Raw genomic sequence first — 21,504 nt, forward strand, 5'->3', positions numbered from 1 at the left:
CAGCTACCTGAGCATCTATGCGTCGATCCGACTGTTCAGATAGGCAGCGTGGACTTGCCCACCCGCCATGCGCTGATCGGAAGACCCTGGAGATGGACCACCGTTTTTCTGATCCATCCATAGTACAATACCAATCCAATAATTATGCACAGCAGATTAGTGTTGTAGTAGCCGTCCGCAATGGTGTTGCACACGCCGCCGTGGCCCAGACAGTCGCTCTTGGCCGACGAGCCGTAGCAGTTGAAGTACGGAGCCTCCTCGAACGGATTCGTGGCCATCGGCGTGGCAGGCATGCATCTGGCCGTGGTGAGCTTGTCGATCAGACTGAGCACAATAATCTTCGGCCACTGGCCGCCCAAGTTCGAGAGCGTGTTCAGCGTGGTCATGTACGTGCCGCCAATCAGTGGATCGGCAATCTGCGTGTGGAAAGCGCAGATCGACACAAACTGGATCGTCGACATGAACGAGCTCAGCAGGTGCTGGAAAATCACAAACAGGAAGTACGCCGAGGTCACATGGCCGTCCTTGGGGAAGCACCACACCAGCACCTGTCCCAACGCAGCTGCGGCGATGCGGCCCAGGTAAGCGTACATCCACGGTTTCAGAGGCTCGTCTCCCGTAGACCATCTGGCGGAGTAGTAGCCAAAGACAATCTCCAGTGGGAAGTCGATTAGCACGGTGATGGCCAGGTCCTCGCGCGAAAAGCCCTTGTCTAGCAATTTCAGGTTGGTCGCTCCCTCGTTGGCCTGGAAAGCGATTTTCGACACGAGATGCACCAAGATGAAGAGCTTGACGTTTTTCAGCTTGACGACGTTCCACATCTTGTGGTAGACGCCGAAAAGCGTGTTCCTGCCCGCCGGCTCGTTGTACGCGGTGTGCGCCTGCACCACGTTGGCCCTAGACTGCTCGTCTCTCTGCAGCTCCTCAAGCTCTATATCCTTGGAGGAGGCCAGTTTGCGGCGCGAAAGCGGGTCTTCAGGCACAAAAACGAGAATGACCACCGTCACGGCCAGATACATCCATCCCCAGAACCACATGTACTGCCCGAGCGTCAGAAAGCTGTCTGAGGTCGGCGTTTTTCTGAGGTACGAGTTAGCAAAGTCTGCAGAGTTGAATGCGAGGAAAACGGTGAAACTGAGGAAATAGCCCGTGTTGAGGCCGATCGTCTGCGCCGTGGACGCGTAGCTCAGCGCGTCCTTGGACAAAATCGTGAGGGCCCAGCCGTCCACGGCGATGTCCTGCGTCGCGCAGAGCAGGATGAGGAAGAAAAAGGTGTATGTGAGGGTGTAGAGGTTTTTCTGCATGTTGCGCATGAGGGAGTCGATCACTGTTCCCAGGAACAGCAGCGTGAGTCCGGAGATCGTCTGGACGGGGACGATCCACGAGCGTCTGCGGCCGAGTCTTTTCAGGTAGCACGAGTCGACAATGGGCGACCACAGCAGTTTCAGCGAGTACGGGTACGACGCCAGCGAGAAGAAGCCAACCTGCGTGTAGCTCAATTGCGCCGATTTCAGCAGAAACGGCACCGACCCAAACGCCAGCCCTATGGGCACACCCTGGATCAGGTACAGCAGCACCAGGAGGAAGAACCGCGGCCGGTCCTGGCGAGGCAGGTTTTTCTGTGCTGTGCTGGACTTTTGTCGCGTGTTCTCGTAGGGCGTCGGTCTGTCGGCCGCCGCCGCGTGCGCGTCCCCATGGACGCGCGGGGAGGTGGAGTTCGAATCGTCGTGTCGCTTCAGCGAGTTGGAAAAGATGGGCAACACGTCGGGCGATTCACTCATGAAAGAAAAAAAAGTAGTAAATAAATACTAATAAATAAATAATACATCTAGCCGTAGCTATTTATTTGCAATAAAAGCCTGCACCTGCCTGCGCACCTCCTGCGTCTTCACAATCACCACCACCACGCCGTCCGAGCCAACGTCGTACTTGATGTTTCCCTCGTTCGGGTACGCGACCTGCTCGTCGAACCTGTCGAACCACTCGTTCATCTTCTCCATCGAGTCGATCCCCGCGAGCACGTACTCCTGCATCTCTGTAGCGTTGATGCTCCCGTCTGTGTTTCTGTCGCCGTCCTCGGTGAGCAGCACCACCTTAAAATCGAATCCTAAAGACATAGAAAAACTTTTTTTTTACGCGTATGTCTCAGGAAATAACACCGGCACTCAACAGCCTGGAGGAGGTGGTCACGTCGCCGTCGCGGCCGCACCAGAAAGACCGCGAGACGGCCATCCGCGCAGAGCTCGAGAAACTGCAAAAGATCAACGGCGCCATAGAGCAGAGCCGCATCTCCATCCAGGAGTCTACAAACTACATAAAGCGAATCAAAGAGAGCACCGTGAAGGCCAACGAGCTGATCCATATCTGGAGCAAAATCCTGTCGCAAAATAAACACACCGCGGAGTTGCTGGCCGACCCGCAGAACGTGTGGCAGGGAGCCAGCCACGAGGACGAGAAAGTGCAGGACAAAATGGCAGAGTACGAGGAGCTGGCCGCGCGGTACGAGCAGCTCGTGGAGGAGAAGAAGAGCGACGAAAAGCGCAGAGCGCGAAGAAAATAGTGCTGTGTATTATAAACGTTTAGACCGATTATTTCGTGATCTTGCAGATCAGGTCGCCCGCGTCGACGCTGTCGTTCTCGTGCACAGTCACCTCGCCAACCTTTCCGGAAACAGGCGAGCTGATCACCATCTCCATCTTCATCGCACTCAGAACACACACAGGGTCGCCCTTCTTGACCTCGACGCCCGGATGGACACGCACCTCGATGACCACACCGGCCATAGGAGCCCCCACCTCGTTCGGGTTGTGCGCGTCGGCCTTAGGACGCGTGATCGTCTCCACGGCGGCAAGCTTGTCCTCGACAGTGACCTTTCTCATCTCACCGTTGAACTCAAAGTACACCTCTCTGGTGCCCGTTTGCGGCGATAGGTCGCCGATGGCCATCACCTTGATCACAAAGGTCTTACCCTGCTCGATCTCCACAGAGATCTCTTCGTTCAGCTTAGGAGGAGCAAGGAAGAACCGCGTAGGCAGCACAGAAAGGTCGCCGTACTTCTCCTGGGTCTTCTTGAAAGACTCGAACACCTTTGGATACATGTTGTACGAGGCGACGTCGCACTCGGTGATGGAGTTGCCGAACCGCGACTGCAGCTCCTCCCTGATTTTCTTGAGGTCGAACGGCTCGAGCTCCAGGCCAGGCCTGCGGGTCAGCTTGCGTCTCTTTCCGGCAAGAATGTTCGTTCTCAAAGGCTCTGGGAAACCGCCGTATGGCGTGCCCATCAGACCCTCAAAGAAGTCCAGCACAGAGTCTGGGAAGTCCAGCTCAGAAGCGAGTCTCTCCACGTCCTTAGGAGAAAGCTTGTTGGAAACCATGAATTGGGCCAGATCACCAACAACCTTCGAAGTCGGAGTGACCTTGACGATATCGCCCAAAAGCATGTTGGCCTCCTCGTACGCTCTTTTGGTTTCGAGCCACTGCTCGCCCAGACCGACTTGCTGGGCCTGGAACAACAGGTTTGTCAACTGGCCTCCAGGAATCTCGTGGTTGTACACCTCTGGGTCTGGACCCTTCAGGTCGGCCTCGAAGCACGAGTACAGCAGTCTCATCTCGGACCAGTACGCGTCGATCTCCCTGGCGTTCTGCTCGGTCACACCCGTGTTGATCTCGTTGTCCAAAGCGGCAATGAAGGCGCTCATGGAAGGCTGGGAAGTCAGGCCCGACATCGAGTTGACAGCACAGTCGACCACGTCGGCACCAGCAAGAGCACAAGCAACGTAGGTGATCACACCGGTACCGGCCGAGTCGTGGGTGTGGACGTGGATAGGAACAGAAGGATACTTCTTTCTGATGCTGCTGATCAGCAGCTTGGCCGCGGCAGGCTTCAAAGTACCGGCCATGTCCTTGATTCCAAGCAGATGGGTGCCCATCTCCATGATCTTGTCGACGGTCTCCAGGTAGTACTTGAGGTTGTACTTCTTGCCTGGCTTGAGCATGTCTCCGGAGTAGCAGACGGTGGCCTCGACCACACCGCCGGCCTTCTTGACGGCGTCGACACCGACCTTCAGCTGCTCCAGGTCGTTCAGAGCGTCAAACACTCTGAAAATGTCCACTCCGGCCTCCTTGGCCTGCTTCACAAAGTGGTCAATGGCGTTGTCAGGCAGCGACGAGTATGCCACACCGTTGGCTCCTCTCAGAAGCATCTGGAAGGGGATGTTTGGCACGGCCTTTCTCAGCTTTCTCAATCTGTCCCATGGGTCCTCGTGTAAGAAACGCATAGCAACGTCGAAAGTGGCACCTCCCCAACATTCCAGGGCAAAGGCGTATCTGAAGGCATGCGCCGTGGCCGGAGCAATGTTCAACAAGTCTATGGTTCTAACTCTGGTTGCCAAAAGCGATTGGTGAGCGTCTCTCCAAGTAGTGTCCATGATCAAGCAACCATCGAAGGCTCTAATTTGGTTGGCAAATTGCTCAGGACCGTAGTCCAGTAGGTATTGTCTGAAAGAGTCTGGAGGAGCAGTTCTCTTGGTGTCGATCTCCCAGCCGTTGATGTCGTGGATCACAGGGATGTCTGCGTCTCTCGTCAGCTTTGGCAGGCCGATCTGGCCCTTGATCGACGATCCGTTGACACAGAGGTCGGCAAGGTACGAGAGCAGCTTCTGAGCTCTGTTCTTGGACTGCACCATCTCGAACAACGAAGGAGTGTCGTCGATGAACGTGGTCCAACAGTCACCAGAAACAAACGTTGGATGGGTCAAGAGAGCCAGCAGGAAAGGAATGTTGGTCTTGACACCTCTGATTCTGAACTCAACCAAGGCTCTGATCATCTTTCTTCTGGCAATCTCGTAGTTCGAGCCAGACGTAGAGCACTTGACCAGCATGGAGTCGTAGTGCGGAGAAATGATGGCGCCTGCGAATCCGTTACCACCGTCCAATCTCACGCCGTTACCACCCGACGATCTGTACACCTCGATTTTTCCAGTGTCTGGCTGGAAGTTCTTGGCCGGGTCCTCGGTGGTGATTCTGCACTGAATGGCAAAGCCCCTGGTGGTGATTTTGTCCTGCAGCAGGCCCAGTTGCTGCAACGAAGCCCCGGCAGCGATCTGGATCTGAGCAGCCACAATGTCGACTCCGGTGACCTCCTCGGTAATGGTGTGCTCAACCTGGATTCTAGGGTTGATCTCGATGAAGTAGTGTCTGTTCTGGTTGTCAACAAGGAACTCTGCGGTACCGGCGTTTCTGTAGTTGGCGGTCTTGGCCAGCTTCACAGCGTCGGTCAGAATGGCGTCTCTGACCTCAACAGGAAGAGTCTTGGCAGGAGCAATCTCAACCACCTTCTGGTGTCTTCTCTGAACAGAACAGTCTCTTTCAAAGAGGTGGATGACGTTGCCGTAGTTGTCAGCCAGCAGTTGCACCTCAATGTGCTTTGGCTTGTCCAAAAACCGCTCGATGAAACAGGTGCCGTTGCCGAAAGAGGTTTTGGCCTCGGAAGTGGCTCTGTGGAAAGCGTCTGCAATGTTCTCGCCCTCACGAACCACTCTCATACCACGTCCACCTCCACCAAATGCAGCCTTGATGATCACCGGGTAGCCATACTTGTCCACAAACTCCTGGGCCTGCTCGACGCTGTCAATAGGGCCGTCTGTTCCAGGGACCACTGGAACGTTACACTTGCCGGCCAGGTGCCTGGCACTGACCTTGTCTCCGACGGCGTCGATCACGTTGTGGGGCGGGCCAATCCAAATCATGCCACTGTCCTCGACTTTTCTGGCAAATTCCGAGTTCTCAGACAAAAAGCCGTAACCGGGATGAATCATCGAGACGTCATGTTCAAGGGCGATGTTGATAATCTCGTCGATCTGCAAGTACGCCTGGACCGGAGAGTACTGGCCCCTGGCTCCAATGACGTAGGCCTCGTCGGCCTTCAATCTGTGCATCGACAGTCTGTCCTCGTGGGAGTAGATTGCGACTGTCTGCATCGAGAGCTCGTGGGCCGATCTGAAGATTCTGATGGGAATCTCGCCTCTGTTGGCGACCAGGATCTTGTTTGCATTGGAAAGAATCTCGGAGTTCTTCCGCAATCTGTGCAGCGACGAATAGTCTTCGACCTGGGCCATGGAAATTGCTGTAAAAGATGATTAGGAAAAAAGGGAATTTGATGCCAATAAAAATGTTTGCAGTAGTAAATGGGGGCAGGTGACGTGCCGCCAATTACGGGGGGGCAGCGATTTTTTTTTAGTCATGAGTAAAAAAATTTACAGAGAAAATTAGGCACGGAGTGAACTCCGTATTGTTTCTTGCACCTAAACAATAGAATTTCGATGACTCCGACCCTTTGCAGTAGTCACCTTGTGTTTTTTTCCATTCTAGACAGCCAATTGAACGTGCTCCTCGTTGATAAGGGACCGGTATGGTTCCAGTGCGTTTGCAACAGTGACGTTGACGAATTTTTCGGTTTGCTGTGGAGCACGACCAACAAAAGTGGACGGGTCGAGTAATCTGTCCAGTTGCGACCAAATAGGCTTGAAGTAGTCTGTGCTCTTAATTCTCTCGATCAGGTCGTTGTCGCCTCCCTCCTGCTTGACCACCGCGGACGCCTGGTGCGACAGCACGCGTATCTCCTCGTGGCACTCCTGCCGCGAGGCACCCTGCTCCACCATCGCCATGATGATGTTCTCGGTCGCCATGAACGGCAGCTCTGCCTTGATACGGCGCTCGATCACCTTAGGGTACACCACGAGGCCGGAAGTGATATTCAGCAGCGTCGAAAGCAAAATGTCGGCCGTCAGAAAAGCCTCTGGAATGGAGATTCTTCTGATGGCAGAGTCGTCCAGCGTTCTCTCAAACCACTGCACGGACGCCGTCTGGAACGCGTCCTGGTACAAGGAGCCCAAGTGACGCGACAGCGAGCACACACGCTCGCATCTCATCGGGTTCCGTTTGTACGCCATGGCGGACGACCCGATCTGGCTTTTTTCGAACGGCTCTTCCATCTCCTTGAGGTTAGCCAGCAGTCTAATATCGGTGGCCATCTTGTGGCACGAGGCGCCCAAAGACGACAGCGGGTGCAAAGCGTCGATGTCGATTTTACGCGAGTAGGTCTGCCCCGTGCAAGGGTACGCGTACTCGAACCCTAGTAGCTCCACCACCTTTTCGTCCAGAGCCTCGACCTTGTCGTGGTCTCCGTGGAAAAGAGACAGGAAAGAGGCCTGGGTGCCGGTGGTTCCCTTGACGCCACGCAGTCCGATGTCGTCTCTGGCCCGCTGCATGTTTCTGAGGTCCCAGAGCAGTTCCTGGAGCCACAGAGTTGCTCTTTTTCCAACTGTCGTCAGCTGGGCAGGCTGGAAATGGGTCCAGCCAAGCACCGGCAGGTCCTTGTACTCCAGAGCGAACTTGGCCAGTCTGCTGATAACGTTCACAAGCTTGGGGATCAGAACGTCGTACGCGTCTCTGAGGAAAATCAGGTCCGCGTTGTCTGTAACGTAGCACGAGGTGGCTCCCAAATGGATGATTCCGGCGGCGGCAGGACACGTTTCGCCGAAAACGTGGACATGGGCCATCACGTCGTGTCTGACAATGGCCTCCTCCTTTTTGGCGGCCTCGATCTCCTCGTCGGTGATCTCCAGGTGCTTGGACATCTGCTCGATAGCTTCGTCGGTGACGACAGAAAGACCGAGCGATTTCTCGGCAATTGCAAGGTTGTACCACAGCTTTCTCCACGTGGAGAACCTGTTGCGCAGAGAGAAGATCTGCGACATCTCCTTGGACGCATACCGCGACGACAGCGGGGTGGCATAGGTGTCGTTGGACATGGTGGAAAAATAAAATTAATTAAATTAATTTGACTCTGCATATAAAGCATTTTGGCCTGAGCGAAAAATGTGGGGGACGAGGTGGGGTGCTAGGAGGGGAGACTACCAGATAGAGCTAAGAGAGAAGGGACGCAACTGTTGTCAAAAATCAGGCCACAAGGCTGAGTCCTTCCTTTCCGCTTTAGGTGCGACGGGATATTTGGAGGGACAATTTTAATTGCTCAAGAATAGTAACTTAATGAACGATAGTTAAATAGCGATAAAATTTAAAACCCAAACTCCACCAATACTATTCTGATATAGTGAAACCTCCCATACTCCGCCAAGAGCTCCGTAGGCCAAAAAGTTCACTAGGTCACCCGGTCCAGCGCTCGCGCAGAATCTCATGACAAATGGAAGCCGCTGCAACCATGCCCTGGCCAATGACAAAAGCCAGTGCTCTCATCCGCGTAGTGTTGTCGCCGGACGCAAAAACGCCCTCCACGTTCGTCTTCTGCTGAGGACTCACTTTGACAAGTCCCAGCTCGTCCAATTCGACGCCCAGCTTGACAAGGATCTCCTTATTGTTGATGGTCGAAGGTGGGGCTAGGTAGAGCACATCGAGCTCGATCGCGCTGCCGTTGTCAAGATTGGCCCTGTACAGTCGTCTGTCCTCGCTGCTTCGCGGCTCTACATTGACGATGTTTCCCTGGTATAAAGCAATATTTTTCTGTTGCATGGCCGATACAAAAGCTGCCCCCAAAGAGCCGTAAACATCGTCTGGACAGATCACAACGAGCTCGCGACTCCAGTTGTACAGCGTGGGGAGCATGGTTTTGAGAAATGCTGCATTTGAATAGTAAACGCCCGTCTTGCCATTCCTAAACTCTGTTCCATGGCAGAAAGGACAGTGGAAAATGTAGTTTCCCCAGAATTTGTCAACGTTCGCAATTGGGATCTTACCAATGTTGTCGTCCACTCCAGAAGCAAACAAAACGCGCCGAGCCACAAACGAGGCGGTAGTGTCATCTTCAAGAGAGTCTATGTCGACCTTAAATGAGTATTTATCTGGCTCCCCAGAAATATCCTTGCACACGTTCCTCACCATGCCCTCCACCAACTGGATGGTGGGATACTTCTTCAGCTGGCTTTTGGCCTTGGCTATAATCTGGCCTGGTGACGACCCGTCGTGCGTAAGAAGGTTATGAGACTCTCTGGCAAACCGGTTGCAAGGGTTGCCAGAATCCACACACAGGACGCTAAGGTAAGCCCTGCCAAAGGTCAAACAGGCTTGCAAGCCCGATGCTGATCCGCCAACGACAACCACGTCGTACTGTGCCATTGAGAAAATCAATCAGGAGTAGGATTGTCGATGTCCAAAACGCACGAGACAGCGCCATTTATAGTATCATCTTGACGCTTTTGGACCGATATTTCACCGTAATCTGACCACCATGGCTAAATTTTTGCTAAAAATGAGTGGGAGGTGCCAGTCGTTAATCAAAGACAGCCACCAAGAATCTAACGAGGTGCTCCTATGGTTGTTTTCGTGGATGTCCCTACTGGTAGCGACCAAGTCTAGCTGCTGCGGAGCTTTGTAAGGCAGAAACGGCCCTCTAGTGCGATTTTAGCCTGTGGCTGTCGACAGAGCGATGTTTATACAGTTTGATGTGGCCCAATGGCTGCAGTTTCCTCAACTCTGCTGGTCTCACCAGATGCTACCACGCATTCTCCGTGCTGGCTTGTCGTAGGTGCACAGTGCCTATCCATCCCAAAGACCTGTCAATTGCAAAATACCGGTTACTTGTCTGAGTTCTATCTCCCGCCTCGCTCCGCTCTGCTCTAAAAGCCACCGTATCACCAATCCGCCATTCTAGTTCACTGCCAAACGAAGCTGCCAAGCACCAAAAATCCAGGCAAAATACTACACCCCAGACCAATATTGTACCTGCCTCAAATTTCAGTTGTTATTGCTAACACCATGTCTTCCCAATCGCTGCCCAACGGCACGGCCAGGCCTGAGATGCCGCTCTCCAGCAAGAAGAACAGGAAACTGCGCAAAAAGGCCACCCAGCCACAGCCAATTCTCAAATACGCCTGGCTGGCTGGACATGTCAGCACGTTGCTTTTCGGGTTCATCTACCTCAGCTACTACGTCGTCCGCAAGTCGCACAAGTCGTGGGTGGCCTTCGCCGGCTACAGACTTGCGTGGGTGGGTGTCTGGATCAGCTACAGCGTGGCCATCACCTCCCACTTCAACAGGAAAGCGCTTCCGTCCTATTTCACCCTCATGACCACAGAAAACTTCCAGTACCTCGTTCTGTCGGTGCACTGGTTTTTCGGATGGTCGTCTTTCTTCAAGCTGCTGCCATATCTGTTGATTGCGACGCTACAGCTGTCCAGCCACTTCCAAATCAAGCCATTGCTCAAACTGGAGCCGGTGCTCAAAAAGACCATCGTCTACAACGAATTGTTCCTGTTCGTGCTGCTCGCATTCGATACACTGCGTATGAGAGGAAACTCCGGTTTTGGTCTCGTCAGCTACGCCATGTTCTACTGGCTCAGACTGCTGCACAGCGAAGACAACAGATTCTTTGTCTACTCGGTGATCAGCAAACTGGACACCTTCATGTCGAAGCAGAAAAACCCAAAAATCGTGGAGGCCTGGGGCGAGGTCAAGAAATTCCTGAGTGTCCGGCAGAGCAAGTTCGAGTCCCAGTACTTGGCCGTATAACTACGCGTAACTACATACAATGAGACAGAAGACATTCGTCAGAAACTTGAGCTTTGGTAAACTGTGTTGTCTTCAGACTTGTTCAGAAGCAGAACTGAAGTAGTATTCATCATAGAATGCCCGGGGCTGTCTCATTGAGGTGTTCTCCTGAACACGCCAACCAAACCTGGAGGTCAGTACTGTTTCAGATGGTGATGCATGTTTTCACGGCTCATTGAATCGGAGATTATTCGCCTACGAATTGTTCTGGGGAACGATCATCATCAGTACTTACAGTAAAATTTTGTGGTAAAATTTTTCGCGTGCGAATTTATGTGCAACTATTTGAAAACTGCGACGCCGTGAAAACAACAGGACAATGGCCACCAGCAAGAATGCGTCGCAACTGAACACCGCGGGAGCACCGCTCGCCCCGACTTGGGGTTCTACTAGTCGCAATCTCTGAGATCGTACTACAAAGTCTCTGCATCATGTATTATACTAATCTACTCAGCCGTAGCACGGGTGTAGATGTATTGCTTGGAGTGCTTGAGCACTGGCTTGATCACACCATCCTCCTCAAGCTGTCTGAGAGCAACTCTGGCAATGGATCCACCGATCTTCAGTCTGTCGACCAAGATCGAAACAGACACAAATCTGTAAGTTGGCACCTCCTTCATGATTCTGTCGTACTTCTCCTGGTCCAACACAACAAGGTGCTGGGCCTTATCCTTAACCTTTCCCTTGGACCACTTCTTCTTGGACTTCTTACCACCAGCAAGAGCGGCAGCGGCCTTGGCTGCCTTGGATTGTTGAACTTTTGGAGGCATCTAGCGTGTTAGCGGCGAGCGTCGATAATCCACCTACCTTGTGTTATATGTTGGCTATCCAAATAATTTAGACGGTTTTGAAAATTTTAACCTGGCTTAGATAAGCAGAAATGTTCAGCCCGCGTGCAAGTCAGGTGACAGACACTATTGCCCTGAATCCCGTCCCCGGCCAGATCGTACACCTCCCTACACCAGCCCGTTCTGCTTCAAACTTGTTTCGCAGTCGAAACTAGTACCCTACTTAAAACGCGCTAGAGCCCCGTGTTTGTGTACAGGTCAACCGGATCGTGTTTTGTGGAATCACCATGGCTAAAAGAAGCAAATCCCAGCTCACGGCAGACGCAGCTCTTGCCGAAGAGTACGACAGCGACGAGGACGTTTTCGAGGGAGCCAAGCGTGCTTCTGCGGACGTGATGGCCTCGCGGCCCATTGCCAAGCTGAAGCCGCGGCTCAAGGCTGCGAACGGCTCCAAGCCAGAGCCCAAAATTGGCGGAGCTTTTGGGTTTCTCGGGGCCTCCGCCACGGAACAATCTAGTCAACCAGCCAATACGTTTGCATTTTCAAAGTCTACAGAGGAGGTCGTCAGCGACCAGCCTACACAGTTAAAGTCCCTGAACGCTCTCTTTTTGGAGGCCGTCAACAACGCCATTCAAAAGAACCCCATTGCAGACCTACGCCCTATTTTGTCCAAGTATAGCGAGTATTACGACAAGGTGGTGAATAATAAAATTGCCGTGAAAAAGGCCGAGGTGCCAAAGGTCGAGGTGAAGGTTGGCGAGGTGAAAAACCCCCAGTTCAAGTTTGGCGACAGCAAGCCTGCAGAGTCTGAGGAAGAAGAGGAAAAGCCGGTGGAAATAAAAGGACCAGCGTTCAAGCTGGACACGCTGCCAAAATCGAAGAACTACGGGTTCAAGTTCGGCCAGGCTCCGCCTCCGGACTCGGACTCGGACGACGACGTCAAAATAGAGGGCCCAAAGTTCCAGCTCGCGGGCGGCACACAGATCAAGGATGATGTGTTCAAGCTGCCAAAGAAGGAGGAGCAGAAGGAGGAGCAGAAGGAGGACAAGCCAGCATTCTCGTTTGGTCAGAAAGACACTAAAGAGGCTCCTAAGTTTTCGTTTGGCCAGACATCCGCACCGGCTTTCTCGTTTGGAAGCCAGCCCGAGCCGGCTGAAAAGCAGGAAAAGCCAGAACCAGCAGAGAAACCAGCGGAAAAACCAGCATTCTCGTTTGCCGACAAGCCAGCGTTCTCATTCAACATGCCAAAGGAGAACAAAGAGGAACAGAAGCCTGAGCAAAAGGTGGAGCAGAATTCAGAGCAGAAGCCAGAACAAAAACCGGCGTTCACGTTTGGCTCTTCTTCCGCCTTCTCCTTCACAAAACCCTCCGAAACCAAGCCAGCGGACTCTGAGCCGGCCAAGCCGGCGTTCTCATTCTCCGCCCCTTCGAATGGGTTCAACTTCTCGTCCCAGCCCGCACAAAAGCCTGCCGCGTCCAACCCGTTCAACTTCGCATCCGCGTCGCAGGACACCGCTCCTGCGGCCTCGACGTTCAACTTCAACTTTTCTGCACCAAAGCCAGAGGAAAACAAGGACACCGCAGCCAACGACGAGGAGGAGGTGCAGAACGAGGACGTCAAGGGCGACTTTGCCGTTGTCAAGCTGACACAGAAGGTGGAGACGAAAACCGGCGAGGAGAACGAGACAGTATTGTACACGAAAAAATCCAAGGTGCTCAAGTTCGACGCGGCCGACAAGGCGGACCCGTACAAGTCGATCGGGCTGGGCGAGCTGAAGGTGCTCAAGAACACAGAGACGGGCAAGTCGCGGATCCTGGTGCGGTCCGAGGGCAGCATGAACGTGCTGCTCAACGTGGCCATTCTGAAGGACGTCAAGTACGAGCTGATCGGGAAGGGCAACTCCATGCGGATCCCAACGTTCTCGCCCGACGGCAAGCTCGAGACGTATATCGCGCGCGTCAAGACGGCCGACGACGGCAAGAACCTGCTCGAAAAAGTGCAGAGCTGCCAGTGACGTTTTGTAGAATATGTACGTATATTACATAATATAGGAAGGTGTCATTGCGGTACGCTCTGGCGGCGCAGCACCGTGCGGACGTCCGTGATGAACTCTATAGCGTCCCCGACGTCCAGATACCTGTATGCATAATTTTCGGACCTGTTTAGGTGCGCCAGACACTCGTGGCCTAGCACGTTGCAGATCTCTTCTTTGGAGCCCAATAATTTATACTGAATTTTGCGGATCAGCGCGAGCAGCACGCGCAGCGGGAACGTGTCGCCCTCGAAGATGTATATGTCGACGAGCCGGCTGCACACGTCCATGTTGAGGCATTTCGAGAAGAGACTGGGCACGGTGTTGGCGATGACTGTGTGTGGTTGCAAGCCGACGGCTTTGAAGTGTGCGTGGATGGCAGGGCTCGTTTTCGCGAGAAACTTGTCGAACTGGCCCGCAATGTCCTCCAGGTACTCGCTGTTCGTGTCCACGAGCAGCCGGAAGATGAGTTTTTTCGACACTAGATTCACAAACATGCGCAGTGTCAATTTTTCGTCGCGCAAATTGTAGTATAGCACGCAAATAAGATTCACCAGGTGCGTGAGCTGGATCTGCTGGAACTGCCGGCTCGCAGACTCGCGCTGGTGCAGGTTGAACGCGAGCATCACTTTGAGAATCGAGTCGAACGCGTGTCCATACTGGAATATCAGCAGGTTGGGGAACGCCTGCTGGATCAGGTCGGAGTAGTCCTGGACGCTCTTGATCAGCTGGATGTTTCTGCTGTTCTGCGCGGCAAACTCCTTCGGATCGGGCCGCAGAACCTTCAGATCGCACGCCTTGTTGATGATGTCGTCTGCCTCGTTTAGGTATCGCACTATCTGGCAGTCGGTGAGCTCTGTCCTGCCCATCTGCCTAATCCACACGTTGACGCGCAGGTCCGCCGGCACGCCGCGCCACCACAGCTCCCGGGTCTCGGCCGAGCACACGAGGGTGTCGTAGTCGCGCAGCACGGCGCGCCACGCGGCACGGTCTTTTTCCGTCTGTTTGGCCTGCTCCTCGAGCTGTCTCTTTCTCTCGGCCAATTTTTTCTGTTCCTGGTCGATCTGCGTCTGCAGCAGCTGCTGGTAGTCTCTGGTGTGTTTGGACACCTCGCGCGGGTCCTTTGGCGGCAGATTCGTCTGTCTCGTCACCGTCAGGTAGCCCAGCTTCTCCTTGGACGTGGCGGGCGCAGAAAGGTGCTTGTAGCTGTTGAGCATCGCGATGCGCTCGAGCGACTCGTTCACGAGCGGGTCCTCGCTCAAAGTGAGCATGCGCGCGTCGTCACTGAACTTTGAGTCGTCCTCCAGCAGACTCAGCTCCGATGAGTCGGAGGACGCACTGAAGATTGACGACGCGCGCGTCTTGGGCGAGCCAAAGCTCGAAAAGCTCGACACAGAGCCGTACTTCCGCAGCGGCCGCAGCGGCGACGGCCGGTACGCCTGCTCGCGCTGCGCCAGCGACCGGAGCGGCCGTGTGTACGGCACGTTGTACACTATAAGGTCGTCGGGCAGCTCGTCGTCGGACAGAAAGTCGGTGGTGTCGAGCACAGAGGACCGCTTCATCATCTCGGCGGCCATCGTGCGCTTCTTGTGGCTCAATCGGAGCCGCTGGGACGGCGTGATCAGCACGGCCTCTTGCGAGCTGCTCTCTGCGGTGCCGGGGCCCAGGACGGCCCGCTTTCGCGGCAAGGAGCGCGCCGTGCTGGACCGCGACACAGATCCGTCCAACGGCACGTCCTCAAAGGACTCTTGGATCACCTCCAGGAGCGACGGAAGAAACATGGAGGCAGCAAGAGGTGAAATTCGTGGAATTATACGATGCCGTGATTTCTTTACCTCCTTCCGAAAACGGAAACTACTAAATATAACCGGGCGGTGCAGCAGAAGCGTGTCGCAGAGACGTGTCTGAGAATGTAGGGGCTTGGCTGTGCGCAAGGAACAATGCCATTGTTGGCTGGCCAGACCGTCTACGGGGAGACTGCTTGCTGTATGTACACGTTAGTCATTATTTATCGTCTTTGTTCAGGATCTTCCTGAACGCATTGCTCAGGAAGGACTCGATCCGCCTGAGGTTCGACGGATGCTCGCAGTTCGCACCCGCCGACGACTCCCTGTCGACGCTCTCCAGCGGCTTCCAGCTCGGGTCCATTCTGTTCGCCGTGTTGTCGCCGAACGCGTCCGCCAGGGCCTCCAGCAGCGCCGTCTGCGTAGCGTTCTGCGGTTTCAGCGGAACAACGTTCAGCACCACCCGCAGGTCGCCTCTTCTGTTGCCCGCGTACGGAACACCGCGTTCAGGAATCGTGATCACCTTGCCGTGCTCCGACCCAGCAGGGATCTTGATCTTCACCTTCTGGCCCTCCAGTGTTGGTATCTCCACGGTTCCTCCCAGAGCCGCCGTCGTCATTGCAATCTTGCAGTTGTAAACCACGTTCACGCCGTCCCTCACAAACTCTGGGTCTGGAGCGACCTTGATTCTGATAATCAGGTCACCGTTGCTCAAAACAGTGCCCTTCGACGTCGTAGTATGAGGAGCGTTGCCGGCGCCGCTCACACGGATCCTCGACCCGTCCTTGATACCCTTTGGCAGGTTCACCTCTGTCTGTCTGTGCTGGTCCACAACTCCCTCGCCGTGACAGCTCGAACATGCGTCCGAGGGGTTAATAAATACTCCGCTGCCTCCACAGGCCTTGCACGTGGACGCCATCTGGAAGCCTGCTTGCAACTGGTACACCTGCGAGCCTGTTCCGTCACAGCTTCTGCACGTGCTCTTCTTGCGGTTCCGCTTCAGGCCCGAGCCGGAACAGGCGTCGCACTGACACACCGCTCTGTAGTCGATCGAGGCACGGGTTCCGAAAATGGCCTCGCGGAACGAAATCGTCTTCAACACCTCCACATCCTCTCCCTGGAAATGCTGGACCCCACGTTGTCTGCCCCCACCCATGCCTCCAAACAAATCCTCGAAATTGAACCCAAACCCTTCAAATGGATTGCCACCTTGGAACCCGCCCTGGAAACCGGCAAATGGGTTGCCGCCGTGCGCTCCGCCAAAACCGCTGGCCCCGCCGCCAGCATTTGGATCAAACGCCGCGGCTCCAAACTGGTCGTACTGCTGTTTTTTCTGCGGATCGCTCAGTATGTCATATGCCTCTTGCAACTGGTGGAACTTCTTTTCTGCACCTTCCTCCTTGTTGACATCCGGATGGTACTTCTTTGCAAGCTTGTAGTATGCCTTTTTGATGTCCGAGGCAGAGGCGCTCTGACTGACTCCCAACGTCTTGTACGGATCCTCCAGCTGTGTGGGCCTGCTACTGTGGAATTCTCTGCACGCACCTCTTATCCCGTGGAAAACAAGCGGCCCGGCGTATCTCATGGGCCGCGATTGCGCATTCCAGATTAGCCGACGAGGCAGCAATCTGACTCTTAAAACGCTCTTCATAGATTAATCAATGCTATTCTGCTATAAGTGCTTATTATTTTTTTGATATATTTTTTTTCACCTAAAAGTACATGGGTGTCCGGGTTACATAACCAGACGCTTCTAGAAAAATCACGACTCGAACGCCTGGGCCACCAGGTCCTTGAGCTCGTTGGTGGCATCCTCAGGGTTGTCAGCACGCGACGTCGACGAGCCTTTTTGGGTGCCCTTTGCGCGCTCGGCGTTCGCCCCAAATAGGTTGTTGATAATGTCCTCGTAGCTGGGGTCGCCTGCTTCCTCGCGCTTTTTCGCTCCAGCTTCTGGCTGCGGTATTCTGGTAGCCGTGGTCTGGATGTTTGCGTGCCGGGTGCCAGCTTTTGGTCTTTCGACCTTCGTTGCCGTCCTGTTCGAGTCGTGCGAGTAGTTTCTATCTGGCTCGCCTGTGACTTTCACCAAATAGTCAGGAAGCTCCAGTCCGTTCTTCAAATAGTACATCTTCCAGTTTCTGGCCTTATCTTTGAGTTGCAACGTCGTTCTGTTCTTCAGAGCCTCGCTGATAGACCCACCCGGCCCGTACAGCTCCAGAATGGCCGTCCATTGCGTTCCCTTGAGCTTGAGCCCGTCCCTCAGTGCCTCTTCTTCTTCCTGGCTCCAGACCCGTCTGAAAGTCGTTGGTCTGTTTTGGCGGTAGCTTCTGGCTTTCTTGGTCTTCTGCTCGGGCTCAGACGTGTTCTCGCTAGACTCCTTGTTGTCGCCGTCAAATTGGCGTTTTCTCCCGGCAGAGTCTGTGCTGAGTCGCAATCTCGTGAGCTCCTTTGTGATCTTTCCCTTAGGTCCCCATATTAGGAAGCCCACATTTTTGGACACATAGTCAAGAAGATCGTTCAGAAACTTGATCCACTCGTACTTCTCCATGAGAGAGTCGTCCTCCTTCATGTTCATGAGATTATCCTTCCTAGAGTCGCATCTGGCCAGAAAGTCCAGCTCTGCCGGCGTGAAAAGCGTCGAGTTGCGCACAATGGTGTGTTTCGAGGTGTCGAAGTCGGGCTGCTTGCGTTTCAGTAGAATCTCATCAAGATTATCGGGGAACAGATCCTTGAGGATTTCCTCCTTGGAACGATCGCCCAGCTCGATGGCAGAGATGAAAGCCTGGGTTTTCAGCTCAAGGAATAAAATAGCGTGCGATTTGAGAAACTTGGTCTGGTTGTTCGGAGCTCTGCTGCTCTGCGCGAAGGGATACGACGAGCTTAATAGTGTAGACTGCAAGGTGTTGTCCTGCTTGAGATTAGACAGCGATCGCGTAGGGTCCAGGTTTTGTGGCGGACAGAACACGTCGAGAAACGCCTCGTTCAGGAAGAAAAATCCCAGGTCGATCAGTCCCAGCGTCGCGAGAAGAAACGTCGCGAGATTCACCTTCCGCAACGTACCTTCTATCGTGTCTTCCTTGCCGCGGAAAAACTCGGGAGCAGCCTCGCCGTACTTCCACAGGCCAAACGTGACGTTTTCCACCGTGAAAAACGGACTTTCCTCGGAGTTGTACACCCGTTTTGTGGTCTCAAACAGCTCGATCAGATTTCCAAACGCAATGCCCGCAAAAGACTCGCGATTGGAAACCAGTTCCATGATCTTTTGGTACGGCCCTTGGGAAATGATCCGTAATATCTGCGTCGCCAAGTTGTCCAACACTGGCAAAGTGTTGATCAGTAGCTGGATGTTGAAAGAGAGATTAGATGGGGCGGTGAACGTCAGCGGAAGAGCAGCCAGCTGGGCATGAACAACGTCGACGGGGGCCGTCTGGGTCTGCTGGTTCTGGACAAGCTCTCTGTAAGCCCTCAAAGCTGGGGACTCTGTGGTTTCTCGCACCAGCTCCGAATTGTTAGGAATGGACAGGCCTTTGAAATTTGTGGTTTCCCCAGACAACATTGACAAGGTAGGGTCCAGGTTGCGGTCGTCCGGTTTGTTCTCTTTATTATCTGCTGTGGTTTCGGAATGCGATTTAGGCTGTGTTTCCTCTGGCTGTTGTATTTCCTTCTCGCTGTTTATATCCTCCGACTTGGTGCTGTCTTTGTCGTCTTTGTGCTCTTCCTGGTCGCCAATAATTTTTTGGAAGTGTATATTCAGCTCCTCGTCGTTGAGCTGCTCGATGTTATCAAATCTGAACCCGGGAAGCTGGGAGGTGAGCAGCTCCAGCTGTTGCTGGTCTATGTGTTCGTGGTCGAGCTCCTTGGTGATCTGCGGGTCTATCACGGGCGACTTCGGCTCTGCGGACGGCTCTGTGCCCGATGTCTGCTTATCTGGCGCCATTTTCGTTGCGTTACAAACAAACAACAAGCAATAAACAATGAATAAAACTGTTTAAAATTTTATCAATACATCTCTACATTTGCAAGAAATAAAAATCTTAAAAAAAAATTGCAAGATATTCACTGCCAGCCGGTTTACGGTTGTTACGCGTAATTACACTTCTGAAAAGGGATAATTAATTTGTTACGGACGTGTAAGAAAAAAATCTATTCCCTTGTTTCTTCTCATGTCTTTTGAACGGGCAGATATTTATAGCACCTCGGTGCTGCCTGGTGAAACTGCCAGTGACGACCAGTTTAGCGAGGTCATCAAGGCGTTCAAACGGTTTATTCTCGAGTTTAGAGTCGACAACCAGTTCATCTACAGAGATCAGCTCAGAGAAAATATCCTTGTTAAACAGTACCAGCTCACGGTCCACAATGAGCATCTAATTAGCTACAATGACGAACTCAACAAGAAACTGATGGACGACCCGTCGGAAATGGTCCCCTTGTTCGAAAGGGCGATCACCGAAATCGCAAGAAGGATAATCTTCATCTCCCACGAGGAAACCCCCGCCAGTTTCCCCACCTGCCAGCTGATTCTGCTCTCCAACGACAACAAGCTCTCGATCAGGAACCTGGACTCCGAACACATCTCGAAAATCGTCAAGATCTCCGGAATCGTCATCTCGGCGTCCACCCTTCACTCCAAAGCCACCGACGTCACTTTGATGTGTCGCTCGTGCAGACACACGATGAAAATGAAGGTGGGCTCCTCGTTCGGCGCCATACAGACGCCCAAGTCGTGTCAGAGCGCTCAGCAACCTAATGGAGAGAGAAATCAGTGTCCTCCTGACCCCTACATCATTGTCCACGACAAGTCCGTGTTCATCGACCAACAGGTGCTCAAGCTCCAGGAGACAACCGACATGGTGCCGATCGGAGAGATGCCTAGACACATCTTGCTGAGCGTGGACAGAAACCTGTGCAATCGGGTCATTCCAGGCACGCGTTGCGACGTGGTTGGAATCTACTCAATCTATCAGGCCAAGGTCCGTAACGGGCCTTCTGCCAACAACGTCGCCATCAGAAACCCGTACATGAACGTTTTGGGCATCCAGACGGACCGCGACGCCGAGACCGGTGGTCTCAACTCTGTGTTCTCTGAGGAGGAGGAGGAAGAGTTTCTGTCGCTGGCACGGTCGGAAAACCTGTACGAGCGGTTCTCGAACTCTATTGCGCCGTCGATTTACGGCAACGCCGACATCAAGAAGGCCATTGTGTGTCTGCTGATGGGTGGATCGAAGAAGATCCTGCCGGACGGCATGCGTCTCAGAGGAGACATCAACGTGTTGCTGCTGGGAGACCCCGGCACGGCCAAGTCGCAGCTGCTCAAGTTTGTCGAGAAAGTGTCGCCGATCTCGCTGTACACGTCCGGTAAAGGATCGTCTGCGGCTGGTCTGACAGCGTCAGTGCAGCGGGACCCAACAACGAGAGACTTTTATCTGGAAGGAGGAGCGATGGTGCTTGCGGACGGAGGTGTGGTGTGCATCGACGAGTTCGACAAGATGCGCGACGAGGACCGTGTGGCGATCCACGAGGCCATGGAGCAGCAGACGATTTCGATTGCCAAGGCGGGCATCACGACGGTGCTGAACTCGAGGACGTCGGTGCTGGCGGCGGCGAACCCGATATTTGGCCGCTACGACGACATGAAGTCGCCCGGTGAGAACATCGATTTCCAAACGACCATTCTATCGCGTTTCGACATGATCTTCATCGTCAAGGACGAGCACAACCAGCAGCGCGACGAGGCCATTGCGCATCACGTGATGAACATCCACACGAACGGCGGGTCTGCCGAGATGCAGGTCGAGGGCGAGATCCCGCTGGACAAGATGAAGCGGTACATCCAGTACTGCAAGGTGAAGTGTGCGCCGCGGCTGTCGTACGAGGCGAGCGAGATGCTGTCGTCGCACTTTGTCGGGATCCGGAAAGAGGTGAAAAACAAGGAGTCGCACTCGACCGAGCGGTCGTCGATCCCGATCACCATCCGGCAGCTCGAGGCCATTATCCGGATCACCGAGGCGCTGGCCAAGCTGGAGCTGGCGCCTGTCGCTACAGAGAGACACGTCGAGGAGGCGATCCGGCTGTTCAACGCGTCCACGATGGACGCCGTCCACGAGGGCAACTCCGACAACGCGCAGATCACGTCGGAGATCCACAAGATCGAGAGCGAGATCAAGCGCAGACTCCCGCTTGGCTGGTCCACGTCGTACGCGACGCTCAGAAGACAGTTTGTTGAGAAGGGCAGCTACTCGCTGGCCGCGCTAGAAAAGGCTCTGAGCATTCTGGAGCGCAAGGAGACCATCCAGCTGCGACACCAGCGGTCCAACGTGTTTAGATGCGGTGTATAGCTAG

General features: G+C 54.0%; 13 protein-coding genes across 13 annotated transcripts; 4 read left to right on the forward strand and 9 right to left on the reverse strand.

Annotated features, from left to right (window-relative positions):
• Positions 1 to 35: 35 nt before the first annotated feature.
• Positions 36 to 1,037, reverse strand: KL928_004693 (uncharacterized protein; the record flags this gene model as incomplete). Its single annotated transcript, XM_043205419.1, has 1 exon — positions 36 to 1,037. One exon carries the CDS (start codon positions 1,035 to 1,037, stop codon positions 36 to 38), a length of 1,002 nt encoding a protein of 333 aa, XP_043058185.1.
• Positions 1,038 to 1,092: 55 nt separating this feature from the next.
• KL928_004694 (uncharacterized protein) lies at positions 1,093 to 2,033 on the reverse strand (the record flags this gene model as incomplete). The annotated part of the gene is made up of 2 exons (XM_043205420.1): positions 1,093 to 1,665; positions 1,866 to 2,033. The coding sequence occupies 2 exons, from the start codon at positions 2,031 to 2,033 to the stop codon at positions 1,093 to 1,095; spliced, it is 741 nt and encodes a 246-aa protein (XP_043058186.1).
• A 107-nt stretch (positions 2,034 to 2,140) lies between these two features.
• KL928_004695 (uncharacterized protein) lies at positions 2,141 to 2,560 on the forward strand (the record flags this gene model as incomplete). The annotated part of the gene is made up of 1 exon (XM_043205421.1): positions 2,141 to 2,560. The coding sequence occupies one exon, from the start codon at positions 2,141 to 2,143 to the stop codon at positions 2,558 to 2,560; it is 420 nt and encodes a 139-aa protein (XP_043058187.1).
• Positions 2,561 to 2,588: 28 nt separating this feature from the next.
• On the reverse strand, positions 2,589 to 6,116 carry KL928_004696 (uncharacterized protein; the record flags this gene model as incomplete). The annotated part of the gene is made up of 1 exon (XM_043205422.1): positions 2,589 to 6,116. The coding sequence occupies one exon, from the start codon at positions 6,114 to 6,116 to the stop codon at positions 2,589 to 2,591; it is 3,528 nt and encodes a 1,175-aa protein (XP_043058188.1).
• Positions 6,117 to 6,365: 249 nt separating this feature from the next.
• KL928_004697 (uncharacterized protein) lies at positions 6,366 to 7,811 on the reverse strand (the record flags this gene model as incomplete). The annotated part of the gene is made up of 1 exon (XM_043205423.1): positions 6,366 to 7,811. One exon carries the CDS (start codon positions 7,809 to 7,811, stop codon positions 6,366 to 6,368), a length of 1,446 nt encoding a protein of 481 aa, XP_043058189.1.
• A 355-nt stretch (positions 7,812 to 8,166) lies between these two features.
• KL928_004698 (uncharacterized protein) lies at positions 8,167 to 9,132 on the reverse strand (the record flags this gene model as incomplete). The annotated part of the gene is made up of 1 exon (XM_043205424.1): positions 8,167 to 9,132. The coding sequence occupies one exon, from the start codon at positions 9,130 to 9,132 to the stop codon at positions 8,167 to 8,169; it is 966 nt and encodes a 321-aa protein (XP_043058190.1).
• Positions 9,133 to 9,771: 639 nt separating this feature from the next.
• Positions 9,772 to 10,547, forward strand: KL928_004699 (uncharacterized protein; the record flags this gene model as incomplete). Its single annotated transcript, XM_043205425.1, has 2 exons — positions 9,772 to 9,998; positions 10,091 to 10,547. 2 exons carry the CDS (start codon positions 9,772 to 9,774, stop codon positions 10,545 to 10,547), a joined length of 684 nt encoding a protein of 227 aa, XP_043058191.1.
• A 462-nt stretch (positions 10,548 to 11,009) lies between these two features.
• On the reverse strand, positions 11,010 to 11,333 carry KL928_004700 (uncharacterized protein; the record flags this gene model as incomplete). Its single annotated transcript, XM_043205428.1, has 1 exon — positions 11,010 to 11,333. One exon carries the CDS (start codon positions 11,331 to 11,333, stop codon positions 11,010 to 11,012), a length of 324 nt encoding a protein of 107 aa, XP_043058192.1.
• Positions 11,334 to 11,638: 305 nt separating this feature from the next.
• KL928_004701 (uncharacterized protein) lies at positions 11,639 to 13,366 on the forward strand (the record flags this gene model as incomplete). Its single annotated transcript, XM_043205429.1, has 1 exon — positions 11,639 to 13,366. The coding sequence occupies one exon, from the start codon at positions 11,639 to 11,641 to the stop codon at positions 13,364 to 13,366; it is 1,728 nt and encodes a 575-aa protein (XP_043058193.1).
• Positions 13,367 to 13,410: 44 nt separating this feature from the next.
• KL928_004702 (uncharacterized protein) lies at positions 13,411 to 15,165 on the reverse strand (the record flags this gene model as incomplete). The annotated part of the gene is made up of 1 exon (XM_043205430.1): positions 13,411 to 15,165. One exon carries the CDS (start codon positions 15,163 to 15,165, stop codon positions 13,411 to 13,413), a length of 1,755 nt encoding a protein of 584 aa, XP_043058194.1.
• Positions 15,166 to 15,388: 223 nt separating this feature from the next.
• On the reverse strand, positions 15,389 to 16,819 carry KL928_004703 (uncharacterized protein; the record flags this gene model as incomplete). Its single annotated transcript, XM_043205431.1, has 1 exon — positions 15,389 to 16,819. One exon carries the CDS (start codon positions 16,817 to 16,819, stop codon positions 15,389 to 15,391), a length of 1,431 nt encoding a protein of 476 aa, XP_043058195.1.
• Positions 16,820 to 16,930: 111 nt separating this feature from the next.
• On the reverse strand, positions 16,931 to 19,102 carry KL928_004704 (uncharacterized protein; the record flags this gene model as incomplete). The annotated part of the gene is made up of 1 exon (XM_043205432.1): positions 16,931 to 19,102. One exon carries the CDS (start codon positions 19,100 to 19,102, stop codon positions 16,931 to 16,933), a length of 2,172 nt encoding a protein of 723 aa, XP_043058196.1.
• Positions 19,103 to 19,328: 226 nt separating this feature from the next.
• KL928_004705 (uncharacterized protein) lies at positions 19,329 to 21,500 on the forward strand (the record flags this gene model as incomplete). Its single annotated transcript, XM_043205433.1, has 1 exon — positions 19,329 to 21,500. The coding sequence occupies one exon, from the start codon at positions 19,329 to 19,331 to the stop codon at positions 21,498 to 21,500; it is 2,172 nt and encodes a 723-aa protein (XP_043058197.1).
• Positions 21,501 to 21,504: the final 4 nt, after the last annotated feature.

Source organism: Ogataea angusta (genome assembly GCF_019207475.1).
Source record: "Ogataea angusta isolate 61-244 chromosome Unknown 61-244_NODE_10_length_428612_cov_89.696788, whole genome shotgun sequence".
Classification (NCBI taxonomy): domain Eukaryota; kingdom Fungi; phylum Ascomycota; class Pichiomycetes; order Pichiales; family Pichiaceae; genus Ogataea; species Ogataea angusta.